Source organism: Anser brachyrhynchus, assembly GCF_964034855.1.
Source record: "Anser brachyrhynchus genome assembly, chromosome: Z".
NCBI lineage: Eukaryota > Metazoa > Chordata > Aves > Anseriformes > Anatidae > Anser > Anser brachyrhynchus.
In genome coordinates this window covers 29,739,056-29,754,993 of record NC_137697.1, presented here as the reverse complement: position 1 = coordinate 29,754,993, position 15,938 = coordinate 29,739,056, and the positions used below count along the sequence as shown (strand labels likewise).

Below are 15,938 nucleotides of genomic sequence, written 5' to 3'. Positions count from 1 at the left end.
AGTGTAGAATTTCCATGTTAATTATATTGCCATTTAAAGTTATAAATGTTGGAGTCTGTTTTAGACATAGGGTAAATTATTGTACTTGGGCAAAAAAAAAATTCTCTCAAAGCTCTTAATCCCTCTGTCTTTTTCCTTGCCTCACATTTAATCACAGATATTAGAATTTTCAAGATGTGAAGGAATTCTGTTTTGCTCAGTCTAAAATTAATTGTAAGGATTTTACACTGAAAAACCTTCCTCCTTATGCTTAGTTAAAATTTTATTAACATGCTCTGATTAAGATGACTTTCACGGGTGAAAAAATAAACTTTCTCTAGTAGTTAGAATTGAGGGGGAAAAAAGCATGGCATTGGAAAGCGTATGAAGATAGGGAAGTCTTATCATGGGCTGTGGTTACTCAAAGCAGTATTGCCTTCCCACACAAAGAACAGATTGTGGTTTAACTCTTTCTATGGCCTAGTTTCATGTGCCAGTATAGTATTAGAATTGTTCAAATCTCTGCTGGAAACTACTAGTCAGTTTAATTATTGCCTTTGTGACTTTGTCAAACATCGTACTGTAGTGCAATTGTTTATGTGCTGAATTATCTTCTAATATTCTCTCTCCCCCCCTTTTTTTTTATTATTATTATTTTTTTCTCTGTGAAGGTAACATGGGCATAGGGAAACGGCTTGCAACTTTTGTGTTGTTTTCTGTTTGATTTGAGGGTGGTGAGGGAAGAGAGGTAACCAGCTCCAGTAGGTTTTTACCATTCAGGAAATTTTAAAGTTTGTTTGAAATTTGAAGATTTAAATACTAAATTCTTGGCCTGAAGCTTCTACAATGGCAGTCTGAACTCTCTATAATTGAGACCATTAGTTATACTTTCATCATTTTTTCCCTAATGGAGTTAATCAACCTACTGATTAAACATAATTCATTCCCTGTCTAGCAACATAGCTAAAATATTAGTTTGTTAATTGTATTCTTGAATATAATTGTATAAAAAAGGTTCAGTTTTAGTTTGATTGCACCGTGCCAGGCAGTATGATGAACAATCTGCATGGTATTTAAAACTACATATGCCTACACACAGAAAGAGAGATATCTCCCCTAAGGTCTCCCTTGCAAACCAAAATACAGTAATGTTTGATAAGCAGATCGCGCTGTTTTAAACAGCGGATTTGTTCACAGAAGAGGCATTAGTTTTTGGGAAAGGCCTATTTAGATATTAACATGGATGTGTAGGATGGTACTTTAAGCAGACAAAACAAATTAATTTAATTGCTATAGGATGTGCATGTAGACGACAACTAAGCATTACCTCCTTAATGCAATATACATTGCTGCTAGGCAGAAGATAAGAACTTTCAGGTGCAGCCAGATGATAGAAAGGGATATTTTGGAACTGTAAATAAATTGCATGGGTATCACAAAAGCAGTATTTGACCAGCGGTGCACTCGTAATGTCACTCTGCCACAGCATGCAGGAACACAAAGAATGCAAAGTTTGTGCCAAGTTGCCATTTTTCATTGTACACCTCAGATTGATTTTTAAGGGGTTTAGAATAATTGCCACACTCATGTGATCAGTTAACAAATTAACTGACTCTGTGGGGCTTCAAAACCCATAGTAGAGCTGCCAGAAGAAAATTAATGTAATTTTTGTTCTCAACTTCGTAAACTTTTATTTTACAGAGTTTGGGGGTGGTGGGAGGGAAGCCCGAAGAGCTGAAAGTACAGAAGCTTCTGTTCAGGATTTGTGTACGACATGCTGTGTCTTTTCCCCACTTTCCCTTACTGTATACTGGTTTCTCTAGTTACCACCACTGGAATGGTGCTGTTTCAGTGCTGGAATGTTGGACGTTTGATAAGAAAATGGATCAAGTTTAATGGCGCATGCTCTTTGTGCCACCAGCAGTCTCTTGCTGAGAGCATGCTCCAAAAGCGGGAACTGTGTGGCATTACACTGAGCATGTATATGCTTTGTGTTTCTGTGCCACAGAGAAGAGAAATGAACTGTGGCATTCTCCTCAGCGTTCTGAACATTTCTGCTCAGATTTTTTAAAACCGTATAGTGTCCTCTTTGCACAATGGTACTTTTCTTGTTGTTAGCCCTTCACTCAGATATTTAAACGTTAGAAACAAAACATCTTGATAGCATCTCTTTTAAATGATGTAGTCTTTATAGCATTGTGGGATGAAGTGAGGGGAGGCATACAGAATAAAATCTTCAAAGGGTTCTTTTAAAGAGTGAAATATAGAGAAAATGTGATTCTCTGTGTACTTTTGTCTGTTGCCTGATAGCGATAATAAATGCGTAAAACGTATTACGCAGAATTTTGCAACAATTTTAACTAACTATTGAGTGTTTATTCTCTTCGTCTTGGATTTCACTTTAAGATTTTCAGAAATCTTTCTTGATGATGCTTTGATTATGAGAGCTTACTGACTTTGAGTTTTCTTCCTCTCTTTTGTTTTTTTTTCCCTCCACTTCTTTTCACAGGATGAATTTCACCCGTTCATTGAGGCACTTCTTCCACATGTCCGTGCAATTGCCTACACTTGGTTCAACCTCCAGGCTCGAAAACGCAAGTACTTCAAAAAACATGAGAAACGAATGTCAAAGGATGAGGAAAGAGCAGTCAAGGATGAGCTACTTAGTGAAAAGCCCGAAATTAAACAGAAGTGGGCATCCAGGCTCCTCGCCAAGCTGCGCAAAGATATTCGCCAAGAGTTCCGGGAGGATTTTGTGCTCACGGTGACTGGGAAGAAGCACCCATGCTGTGTATTGTCCAATCCTGACCAGAAGGGTAAGATTAGGAGAATCGACTGCCTGAGACAGGCTGACAAAGTCTGGCGTCTGGATCTAGTCATGGTGATCCTGTTCAAAGGCATCCCCTTGGAAAGTACGGATGGAGAGCGGCTCATGAAATCCCCACATTGCACAAATCCAGCACTTTGTGTCCAGCCACACCACATAACAGTATCAGTCAAGGAGCTTGATTTGTTTTTGGCATACTACGTGCAGGAGCAAGGTAGGAAGCAGATTGTTGTGTTTCTATGTTAGTATGTCAAACTCTGATTCTGAGTAGCCCTGTTTCCCTTATGGGCTCGCTTCCAGTGAAACATTATTCTGCGGTCTCTATACGTAATGTGGGTACATATCCTTATGTAAATCAGCATGTATACATATATACACACATACACACATACTCCTACAGACCTGTGCAAGTGACACGTATGTTTGACATATGTCTCTTGTTCTCTTTCAGGAGAGAGTAGGACATACCAGAGTAGTACTTTAGTTCCTCTGAAGTTGCCGTTTTAAATTTTTTTTTTATTTTTTAATTTTTTATTTATATTATATATATATATATTTGTGAAAAAGGGGCACAATATAGTGTATTTTTTCCAGTAATGACTTCAGAAAACATTCTTCTTCTCTTTAAAGTTTTTGTGTGTCCACAACCCACCAGTATTGTTAGTAACAAATGCAGGTATGTGCAATTGCACAGTCACAATAAATAATATAAATATTTATTCTTGCGTTTTCTTTTACAAATAACCAAAAATTCATCTTTAAGTTGATGATTCTATTTTAACTCTAAAAGCAATTATAGAATTTCTCATGACTATTAAATAAAATATGAAAAAAATTCAACACAGGAATGCAGCTTAGTAAATACTTAGTAGTCAGAATTACAGCATACACTACTTTACGTTTTATTCATATTTTGTATCATTAGCTCATGTTTCCTATCTGAGTTTTGAAAAACAAAGATACAGCTTGTAATATTTATAGAGAATTTTCCATAAAAAGTATATTTTCATAATCACACGAGTATAATTAATTTTATTTGGCAGATAATTAAAATATGAAAAATCACAGAAAAGCTCCTTTAACTTAGTTTTATGGAACTAAAATACAAACAGTGCTTCTGGTAATCATATCTCAGGGAAAAAATGCTACTCATTTTCCGTATTCACATAACAATATTCATATGCAGGTCCCCCAAAATTGTAAATGGCTGTAAGTAGATAAAGGTTTTCCTCTGATCCTAAGCTTTCTGAAAAACATTTTCTCTGCGTGCATCGTTTGGGTTCTTTCTGCTGATTATATCATCCTCTAGCCATCTTTGTATTGCTGGCTGATAAGCAGCAATAAAACATTTCTTTTTTAGCCGCAGATCTAAACTAGGGAAAGTTTGAACGGCTGCAGATGGTGGGCCATTTTACAACTTGGCCTGGTAGTAGGCAGAAATGGCCTGCAGAAGGGCAGATGGCAGGCTGTTATCTGATGCCCGATACGTAACTCCGGATCTAACCGAAAAATAAACTGAATGGATTTTATTAGTAACAAAAAAGTGAAATCGCACGTCCTTTCAATGTGTACTCATTGTTTTAAAGAACAGATACACAAGACAACCTTTTTATTTTCAATGAATTTTTCTGTTAGAAATTCAGACATGTAAATGGTGCACTGTGTTCTTGTGAACGTATAAATAGTATTCAATTTTATTATTTATTCCTCAAGAAAAAATGCCTTTTTTTTTTTTTTTAATCTTGTTTGTATTTTATATATTTTCTCTCCACAGCAGTAGACAATGTACTTAGAAATTTTGCAGCAACTTTAAGTAGTTGCACAGTGTGGTAAATCTGATCCTCAAAAGCATAGAAAATAAGTTTTCTATGATAGCATTAAACAAAATATCTTAATTACAAAATATTTTTAATTTCAAATTTCCTTGATGAAAAAAAAATAGAACACTAGTTTGAATGCAAATATTGCAAGACATAGCTTACTGATTAATTCTAATGGATATACCTATCTGTAAAAGTCAAAATTACAAAGAGAGGCAAAATAGCTTATGTAACTCTTGAACCGAAGAAGCTGTGGTCAGGGTACTCACACTCTTGATTTTAAGTTGTTGGAAGCCAGTAACTTGAAATGGGGCAAGAAATTGAAGGGCATAGGTGATTTTACTGTTTTAAATGGATTGAGAATATGAGATTATTCAAAATATTTGTCTAAACGGAAATGAGTAAGATAAGCATGCTGTGATATTATAACTTCCAAAGTTACAAGAAGCTACTTCAGGAATATATGGGAAGATGAAGCTGGCTAATTTCTTTGTACCAAGCCACCCTTAGTAGACCCTTTTGTTTATTGTGAACCGCAAGTATTTTGTATCTCTCTTGCTGCTTTACAGTTAATCTTCTGTTAACATCTGTTGGCTCTCTTCTTGAAGAAGTCATATTAAGTTATCTTTGTATTTTTATCCCGTTTTGTCAAAAGTTGACTCTCTGTCCTCAGTGAAAGCAGGTTAATTGTGGCACTTTGCAGTGCACTTGATTAAGAGCACCAGGCTTTGCAAAAGATAAGCATGTAGTCAACCAAAATACTGCCTTTTACACATGCTGTTTTGCTTTTTATTTCTGTTTTGGAATACAAAACCCGCCTAATAGTATCGTATAAAAACTAAGTAGAGAAATAGAAACAATTAAGTTGCTGAATGAAATATGAAGAAGGAATTAGTGCACAAAATGAATAAAGGGGCCAAATAGTATGTTTTTTGTTGCTTTAAAAAAGAAGATTAGGGGAAAAAGGAGGAGGAAGGATGGTTTGAGTGCCAGTGATGGTTGCCAGTGGCACCAGGATTGGCATCAGACCTTCTTTGTTTAGCCTAGGATGCCTGTGATTTGTTGGTTGGCATCCGCATTGCAGTGCAGAGTAATGTTACAATATATTGACAATTTCCAGATCTAGAAGTGTCAATAATCCTTTCAGTTCCTAATAAAAAGAGCTTCTACTTCCACATCTGCCTTGAAGGATGAAATAAAGACTGACCTATCAAGTTCTGTCATTGACCAACTTCACCTGGTTCTGCTTTTCGCTCACCTCCCTCAGAATTCAACATCTTTTTCTCCCTATTCCCTTTCTACTACCCTCTTGCACTTTAGGAACATTTTTTTCAAAAAAAAGAGGCTTGACATAGGTTGCAGTGCCTTTGACTGAAATGGAGGAACAAAATGGGAGGCACACAGTGATCAATGTTTAGACTCAAAATAATTTTAAATCATAATACATTTCTACAGGGCTCTGCCTGTTTTGTGTATCAAGTCCACCCTCCCCCCTCACTGAGTTTTTTAAAAGCCCAAACCTTGAAAATGCCACAAATGTTGTTTCTAATGACAAAAATGCCCCCTCCCCCCCCCCTTTTTTTTCTAGCTAGCATCAGAGACATTTTTGTTTGTTTGTTTTTCTATCATTTGATATGAAATGCATCTGAGTCCATAAAATCATTTGATGGTATTTGACTCAATCAGTGCAGCGCTTAGGCTGTGTTCCCGTTGCTACAAGAACCGCCATTTTGTTTGTCAAGTGCCAGGAGGGGAGAAAAAAAAAAGGCAGACAATGTGCTTGATGCCAATAATGGTTGCCAGTGGCACCGAGGTTGGCATCAGACCCTCTTTGTCTAGTTGCTGAATGCCTTTGATTCGTTGGTTGGCATCCGCATTGCAGTGGGCACATTGGAAAGTTTTTGACAATCAGTGAATGAAAGCTGCGGTACTTGTTTGCTGCAACAGAACCCAGATAATATAAATCCCTTCTTCTGATAGATGTTTTGCTTAGTCTTACAATGGCTGATTAAAACAATAAATAAAAAAAAATCCATTGCTCTTTTTCTAAAACATAAAATATCTCATCACAACGTATCTTATCTGCAGAATTCCTAATCCTCATGTTGTCTCTGCTGTTTTTCTTCCTTACAGCATAAATAAAATTCAAAGTTGATGTTAGATATTTTAGAAGATAGTGAATGAAGCACAATAGACCTTGAGAAATATTTTGGGAGCTTAAAGAACTGAAGAAATTGTAAATGTAAATGGTAAATATTTTTAAGTCTTTCAAATGTGTGCGCCTCTCAGAGTACATTTCTCAGATCAGTCATGTTGCTGTTTACACTCTCCTTTGTCCTTTTGCAAGACTGATATAACTGGGGGAGCCTGCATCTCCAGCTCTTAATAAAATCTGAAGTTGAGGGGAGGATCTTTTAAACTATCCAAGAAGGAGAGCAGAAAATAGATGCAGATGTCCTTCGTCTGGTACTACTGAGGCTCTCCTGATTTTTTAAAGTTCTTAAAACGTCAAGTCATAGTTACAGTTCCAGCTGCAGGATTTCTGCTACCAGGAACTCTGCAAAAAGGCTAAATCATTTCTGCTGGAAGTTTCCTAGATAGTTAGCATTAATATTGCTTTCCGGTTAACTGCTATTATCTCGTTAATTAATAAGAAGGATTAGCAGCCCTACCCAAAGGGCTGCACAGAAGGAAGCCTGGCCTACGTGAGCCCCCGGCTCACCAGACTGTGTCCTATCTCTCCGGAGGTCACGGGAAAAAAGGGAAAAAGGAAGGATAGGAGGGAAAAGAAAGAAGGGGAGAGGCAGGGAGCGGGCTGGCTCCCCACAGGCGAGGTAGGGGAGAACTTCTCCTGCGAGGATTCATCTGTTGGGCCACTGGGAAGCATGCAGATCCCAGGAGAGAGAGGGCCGGCTGTGTGCTGGCAGGGAGCATGCACCACATGGCTGCAGCCGGCTGCCGCATCGAGCAGCCAACGCGGGCTGTGCCAGGTTTGTCATGCACGCCGTCACAATCCTTTGGCCAGCACCTCTACAGATCGTCTCAGCCCGTGTGCAGGCATTCCCAGGCTGCACCTGCATGGATCCAAAACTGCTTCCAGCCCAGCTAAACGCTGAGGAATCAGCAATCCCTTAGTGAGCAGGGATACTGCCTTCTTGCTTTGGCGGTGCTAGCGAGGCGTGCGCGCAGTCTTGTGTTGGACAGTGTGTCCTCTGTCCAGAAGGAACTGCATCTGCTTGTAAAGAGCAATGTATCTGAAGTGTAGGAATAGGCAAGCAGACTCCTGGTGGGTCAGTGCCTTGATCCTGTTGTCAAACTTTTTGAGTTTTGTGAGTTTATTTTTAAAGGGAACTCAAATTTTTGAATATGTCTGTGTAGTCGTTCTTATATCACACTTCAATTTACATACAGTAAGCATAGAAAACTGAGGATAGAGTAACATGGTGATAATACTTTTTCACAATGGTAAATAATGTATTTTTTTCTGTTAGTTTGCTGTAAGTATAAAGAATGCCATGTAAAATTGTACCCAAAATGATTTTTTAAACAGTCTCCTTGTATAATTCCTATAATGTTCATACATCTAAATGTCACAACATCCTGAAGAGTTGTGGACAGGGGTTTGCATTTCTTGTGTGCATTTATGCTTCCACACACAATTAATAAATAAATAAATTTTTTAAAAAAAAGAGGGCCTAGAAGAATCAATCATTCTGTTGCACTGCTGATTGTTCCTACTTCCATTAACTTGAATGATTTGCCTCCTTCTGAATACTTTATATGGGAACATACAATTGAACATTTAACCTGTTTTGTAGAAGGATATGTCAAGGCACAAGTAATTTGCTGGAGTTTACACGGCAAATTGTTAGTTGCACTGGGAACAACAGGAAACAGAGATTATTACTGCCTGTACCTTATAGGTGTCTAGATGCTCTTGAAGCCTATAACTTACATGCTGAAATGGCATGCTGATCCCTTGCATTAAATTTCAATTTGGAATCAGAGAGCCAGTGCAGAAGTAGAGGTAGGAGTTTATGTTTTGTTTGTTCTTGTATGAGAAGAGCTTTTTGTAGTTTAAGAAACTGATAGGGAACAATAAACACTTAAAAAATGTTGGATTACTTTGAGCAATTCCCTTTTATTCAGGCATACAGAAAATATAATTTTAAAACACTGCTTGTGTCAATTTAAAAAGACACCTTTTGACTTCTTTTCTAGTTTTCTAATGTAAAATGTAGGATGACAACTTTGTCAAGTATCTCAAATGTGCTGAAAATTACAGACAGAAAAGATATTTGTCATTAAAAGATGGGCGTTATTTTCATGTGTATATGGGCATGGGGATGTTTTTCAATTGATGATTATGAATATTTTGTGTATGGAGACAAAGGAAAATAAAACACTTGAAAAGCTCACACATCAGTCAAACAGTAAAAATGAAGAATTCAAAATGTATTTATTTTTTGTTTTTAATTTTTATTTTCCTCAGAACAGTGTTGTGGGTGATATGACAAATTCATGAGAAAGAAATGGGAAATTTTAATATTTAATTTACTATTGCTATCAGGAATGAAATATATATGCTTTAGGAAGGAGCCTTTTGCTTTTTGTTTATTCTGTTTTTTCTTACTTGATACACCAGGGAGGTCATTTTCACAGGGTTAAATGATATTAATTGTGTTTAAGACAAAGGAAGCTTACAGTTAAATAAATTCCGTGCAACTAGTTGAAAATTTAGAAGTTAGCATTAATTTATGAATCACATTTAGATAGACAGCAAGAAGCAATAGCAATAAGTAAAGAACAGAAAAGAAAACAGAAAATTCTTGCTTCACGGTAATTTCAGACAGAAGAATTACTGGGAACAAAAAAAAAGCTTCTAAACTGTAAATAAGGTCACTAATTCATAAAGGAAATACTTCAAATAACAGCAGAGGTTTATGTTTTAAATTTCTTATTTTTCATGCATATTGGATTTGTTGTAACTGAAAACTTTATAAAGTAATTAAACACTAATACCACTGGATGTTGAATTTTAAAACTTATTGCACCAGGTTGCTGTCAAATTGACATCTTTTTCTAGCTTTTCCTATCTACCCTGCTTTTTCTTGTCCTCCTCCTCCTGCTGTTAGTAGAGGAGTAGTGTAGAAAGCTTGAGGACTGGTGGCCCTGCCGAAGCTCTGGTCCTTGGAGCAGTATACCGCAGTGCCAGGCACAATAACCCAAGAAAATTCTTTAACAGTTATGTTCCAGCCTTAAACTGCACAGTGATGTGTTGTTTTGCTTTAATCACTCAGGTGGGATGATTTCAGAATAAAAAAAGGGCTAATCTAACTGAACGAACCTAACTTTGATTTTGGGGTGGAGAAGAGGACCCCTTATCTGGAGACACTTTTCATATGTTAAGTGAATGTGACAAAGGAAGAAGGCTTGTGCAATTAGCAAGTTTGTTTGACAAACATAAAATGAGATGTCATTCTTTATAGGGAGTCTTCATGTTTTGATCCCTGTCTCTCATTTTCTATTTTTTTAATTTATTTTATTATTATTACTATTTAACACTAGTGGAATTTCTAGAAGTGCTTGCTAAAAAACTGGCTCAAGGATGTGAAGTCTGAATTAGAAGAGGGTTGAAAGGCTCAGGAACTAGTAAAGGAGAAGTAAATCATAGATTACTAGCTTTGTCCAAGAGAAAAGAGAATTGATTTAGGTGTGTACATTGTGCTATCTGGAAGCAGTGAGTTGTGTGTGTGGTTGGGAACATTCTTCTTGCAAAGCTGCTAATCTCCCCCCCCCACCTTTTAATTTATAAAAGTATTAGTTTCCTACTCTCTTATCCTCCAAGCTCACCTTACTGAGAGTTTCTTTCCTTTTCTGAGTGTATTGTGCTTTTCCTCCACCCTCCCCCCCCAAATATATTTCTTTAGCTGTTTCTTAGGAACCTCAGTATTGACAAGTGACTTTTGTTCTAGATTGTTTTTCAGTCAGTGGGAGATGGACACTTTAGACATGGCTTTTTGTGGGGGGATTCTGTCTGAGGAAGGGCTGAAAGTCTTGAGCATGTTTATCAAACATAGCATTTTGGACATTTCTAGCCAACCTGACTACTAGAGCTTTTGCCTGCAGGCCATGTGTCACATCCTTCTGGTTCCCTGTGCCCCTTCTCATGTCACAAAAACGTGACTTAAAACTGTGCAGACACTGAAATCATTAATGGTTAGGACCCCTTTCACTACTTATGGTGTTTAAGAAGTTTTAAATTTTTTCTTTTTCTTTTTCTTTTTCTTTTTGCTTTTTCGTTTTTCTTTTTCTTTTTCTTTTTCTTTTTCTTTTTCTTTTTCTTTTTCTTTTTCTTTTTCTTTTTCTTTTTCTTTTTCTTTTTCTTTTTCTTTTTCTTTTTCTTTTTCTTTTTCTTTTTCTTTTTTCTTTTCTTTCTTTCTTTCTTTCTTTCTTTCTTTCTTCTTTCTTCTTTCTTTCTTTCTTTCTTTTTTTCTTTTTTTCTTCTTCTTCTTTCTTTCTTTCTCTCTCTTTCTCTCTCTTTCTTTCTCTTTCTTTCTCTTCTTTCTTTCTTCTTTCTTTCTTTCTTTCTTTCTTTCTTTCTTTCTTCTTTCTTCTTCTTCTCTCTTCTTTCTCTCTCTCTTTCTCTCTCTCTCTTTCTCTCTCTCTTTCTTTCCCTTCCTTCCTTCCTTCCTTCCTTCCTTCCTTCCTTCCTTCCTTCCTTCCTTCCTTCCTTCCTTCCTTTCCTTCCTTCCTTCCTTCCTTCCTTCCTTCCTTCCCTTCCTTCCTTCCTTCCTTCCTTCTTCCCTTCCTTTCCTTCCTTTCTTTCTTCTTCCTTTCTTTCTTCCTTTCTTCCTTTCCTTCTTTCTTTCTTTCCTTTCTTTCTTTCTTTCTTTCTTTCTTTCTTCTCTTCTTTCTTTCTTTTCTTTCTTTCTTTCTTTCTTTCTTTCTTTCTTTCTTTCTTTCTTTCTTTCTTTCTTTCTTTCTTTCTTTCTTTCTTTCTTTCTTTTTCTCTCTTTCCTCTTTCTCTCTTTCTTTCTCTCTTTCCCTCCCTCCCTCCCTTTCTTTCTCTTTCTCTTCCTTCCTTCCTTCCTTCCTTCCTTCCTTCCTTCTTTCCTTCCTTCCTTCTTTCCTTCCTTCCTTCTTTCCTTCTTTCCTTCTTTCTTTCCTTCTTTCTTTCCTTCTTTCTTTCCTTCTTTCTTTCCTTCTTTCTTTCCTTCTTTCTTTCTTTCCTTCTTTCTTTCCTTCTTTCCTTCTTTCTTTCCTTCTTTCTTTCCTTCTTTCTTTCCTTCTTTGTTTCCTTTTTTCTTTCCTTCTTTCTTTCCTTCTTTCTTTCCTTCTTTCTTTCTTTCTTTCCTTCTTTCTTTCCTTCTTTCTTTCCTTCTTTCTTTCCTTCTTTCTTTCCTTCTTTCCTTCTTTCCTTCTTTCTTTCCTTCTTTCCTTCTTTCTTTCCTTCTTTCTTTCTTTCTTTCCTGTATAGGAATCAAATAAAGAGAAATGACTGTGGTACAACACTGGGTAGAGAACTGTGGAAAAGCTTACCTGAAACTCATTCAACCATTGAGTATTCTCCCTCAGAAAAACCTTGCACATTTTCACACTATTTACTCCAGAGCAATGGAAAATTTAGGAATAACCCTAAACTGAGTGTTCCAGCGTCCTTCAGTGTTATAAAGGTGCCTTCACTAAAAGCATCTCTGTGGATTTAAGGTGTCTTTTTATTGCTTCCTCCTGGCAAAATATATACAGAAGTGCAACAGAATGATTCTCCCTTACTTCTTTAGAGATCAAACAGGAAAGTCAAACACAAAAATGAACAGATAGTGAACTCTATTTGAGAAACTCATTGTGTCTGTTGGGAAATTACAAAAATATTTTTTCTTATATTGGTTAATGCAAATGATATGCACAAGTAAGTATATTCTATACCATTTGCAGTTATTAGACTTCTGAGAATTTTAAATATTTAGTTTTTTAAAATATTGATTATATATTTGCCTTTTCAATCTTCAAGTTAACATTAACCTGAATTGCTACACATAATTTCAAAAAGAATACTTTTATGCAAATGAAAGATAAGTGTGACAGATATCTTTAATCTAGCATTATATTTTACTCTTTAGTCAGTCACCTTGATATATTCTTCAGAAAATATTTCCTGATGATTACATATAATTTATATATTTTTTATTTAAAATAAAATTTTTATTTAAAATTAGAATACAGTAATTACAGATTCCTTATCTTTAGAGATTGAAAATGAAATATTTATTGTAATTTTTTTTGGTGAATACTTCGGACTAAAGTGACAAGCCATTTTCAGCCTTTTTGATAAAAAAGTAACAAGGAAATGCTGGATTTCCCTAGTTGATTTTTTTGGAGGGGTCTTGTGTCTTGTAGATAGCAAGTGTATTTAGCATAGCATCAGTTTTCCATTTCATGATTAATGCCAATGATAATGATGCCAGATACATTGAAAGGATGTCTATAAACCTGTACTCTGATTTAAAAGTGTGAAAACATCTCCTAGTCAAGTCAACTTGTATTTTCTTATTCTGACATCTGGAGTTTCTGGACAAATTACCTTAAATTTGTTATGCCGTGTTAAAAGACATGTTTTATGAGGCCAGCCTCAGCTCCTGGCCTTAGTGTCAAGGACCTTGCTACACGATGCAACATGTCTTGTTAGGTTTAATTGACCAAAGCCGATTTGTTAAAACAATTCATTTGTGCTGTAACTCATGCCCAGGCCAAGTTGCTACCTGAATCTCTTGACCTTGAGTTGTCTGGGTCACGAAATGGCTGCAAACAGCTTGACCTCCCCATTGTTCAGCAGTGTTGCTGTTTCCTCTGATTCTCTGTGGTAATTGTTGACAAGAAGGTCTCAGTCCCCACTTTTCGCACCAGCAGCATCCATCCAGAGCTGCCCTGTCCTCTGTTGGAAGTGGCTGGACTCTCAACATCACCACCTTTTTTCTGCTGCCAGCGATGGGGACAAAGAGGTGGCCCTCCTCTGCATAAGAGGTGATGATTGCTAGAGGCTAGAGTGAAATTGTCCTCCCTCAGGTTGTGATGCACTTCTGTTCTTTGAAGTGCACAAGTTCACTGCATTTCTCAAGGGCAAATGCTTGTAAGTCTTCATCAGCCTTGTTTTACTTTGAGCATCCTTCAAGTGGTATATATTGGAAAAAAGGCTCAGTTTGGAAAATATTTTGCAATCAGGGTGTAATGCACATGCACGCTAGTTCAGTTTTTGGAAAAAAAATCAAAGTGATCTAAATAATTTATTGTTTTGGAATGGAGGGGCATCCTGTAAGTAGTTATGATTTCTTTAGTATCAGAACCTTGTTTTCTTAAAGACTAGTCTTGTAGTCAAGTGCAATGATGGTCTCCAAAGCAAAGAACTTTCAAAGGACTTCATACATAATGTTTGATGCAGGGTCTAAACTTATTAAGAGGAGACAAAGAACAATCTTTGTTTTCTGCTTTTTTTTTTTTTTTGGAAATACTTTGTTTCTAGGGAAAACTGCTTGTACTTTGGCTTGACTCTTGGTGAGAGGGGAACTCATCAGCACTGTATCCTGACAGGCTGCCTACCGTGAATGTCCCTGATTCTAATGTCAGCTCCTTGATTTAGGCTTTGTGCTCTCTGTAATTGCCTACAATTTGATTGTTAGGACAGTTTAGTTTTTTGAGATGGGTATTACATCTAATCATCTGCTGCATTGTGCTGCAGTTTTAGGAAGCATTGCCTTTTGAAATCAGTGACTGGATCTGTTTGAAAAACTGATGGCATGATACAGCCTCGATGATTTAGGAAAGCTCATATGACAGTACTGGTACCGTTATAAAACAGAGGTAAATTTGTAAGCCAGTACTCATCAGATAATTGGCATGTTCTTAATTTAAGGCCTTAGCTTGAAAACTTTTCTCACTTGAGCAAATTTATTCAAGCAAATCTACTTCATTTAAAACATACTTTATTCCTGGTACAATGCACTGACTTTACAGCATGTGATCAGGTTTATTTCTGCAGTCTGGTTGATTTCTCTGTCAACTCATTCTTCTTTTTTGAAAAAAAAAATCAGATAATATTTGCACATACAGTGTTCCCATCAAGTTGTAAATGACCATACTTTTTATTTAATTCAGTCGAGGTCTGGTTTTTGATTGCTGTTATATTATTCCTCTGAAGGAGAAGGGTGGGACTGCTGATGCATGGAGGTTGAATGGTATCCCTGTAATGACAATGTGAAGTATAAATCAGCGCTTAGATGCAAGGACTTCAAAACCCATGGCTTAGTATCCAGTTGTGGGTGACCACAGGCAGGTTTCCTCAGGCCCCAAGAGAAGGCACCGTAGTGTTGCCTCAGTGGGGGGATTGCGAAATGCCTAGATATGTACCAGCTGAAAAATGATAAACCTTCCTGTATTTCACTGCAAGCAGAGTCTGCCTGCTCGTGCCCAGCCCCCAAGTGGGCTCTGAAGAAATGTCTTACCCTGTTTTCTCATGCCCAGACGGAAGAAACTTGCCCAAGCAGGGAGGGCCAGCACAAAGCATTCCTCCACTGCAAGCCCTGCGGTGGTACTCTGCTGTGGGAGAGGGCGGCAGAGGGAAACCGCCCAGAATTATCTGACACGGAAGACCAGGTCTGTGGTGGGAGCACTCTTCAGATTCACCTGTGTTTCAGCTTCCATGAGGCTGCCCTTGAGGATGGAGCCACGGTTTTGGTGTGCTTAAAGAGCTGTCTGAATTTTGCTGCCTTGTAACAGTGGAAAGAAAAAATGCTTTAGAAAGAAAGATGAAAGAAACAGTAATCACAGGCAGTTATGTATATGTTCATATAAATGACCAAGCACACAGAATGAATCTGTAGTGTCTGTAAGGGTGGCTTTTGAGTTCAGCCTGGTTCCCCATCCCTCTCACCTCTCTGATGCCCAAGCTTTTCAGTCCAGTGGGTGAATAGCTCAGCCCAGAACACACTGACATGGGAACAGGATGGATGGTCAGGAGTTTGGTCCAGGGTGTGAGATAAAACTCATGTAACAGTGCACTTGTATCTGGAACATGCTGGTCATCCTGTTTCATCTTACTGGTGACTTACACAGGTCTTTGTAAGATAACTCAGACAGAGCCCATTGCTCAGATTTATTTAATAGCCTGATCTTGTTTTGTAATGGTTTATTCCAGGATCTTGTCTTGAAAGGCCTATTTGTAGCCAAAGCCCCTACCGATTGTACTGAAACTCTCCAAAATACTTGATATGTAACTTGTCCTTTTTGGACTCAACTTGCCAGCTACTTTTCCTTCT

General features: G+C 37.3%; 1 protein-coding gene across 18 annotated transcripts in view; it reads left to right on the top strand.

The window, feature by feature from the left end:
* Window positions 1-15,938, top strand: part of NFIB (nuclear factor I B) — a 186,366-nt gene that overhangs the window by 4,068 nt on the left and 166,360 nt on the right. For 15 of the 18 annotated variants that reach the window (XM_080573467.1, XM_080573464.1, XM_080573463.1 and 12 more), the window contains exon 2: window positions 2,489-3,020. In XM_080573467.1, coding sequence (XP_080429593.1) covers window positions 2,489-3,020 — 532 coding nt within the window. Of the gene's footprint in view, window positions 1-1,828; window positions 2,079-2,488; window positions 3,021-15,938 lie in introns of those variants that run through there. The other 3 variants (XM_080573470.1, XM_080573465.1, XM_080573468.1) reach the window with 3 other exon arrangements.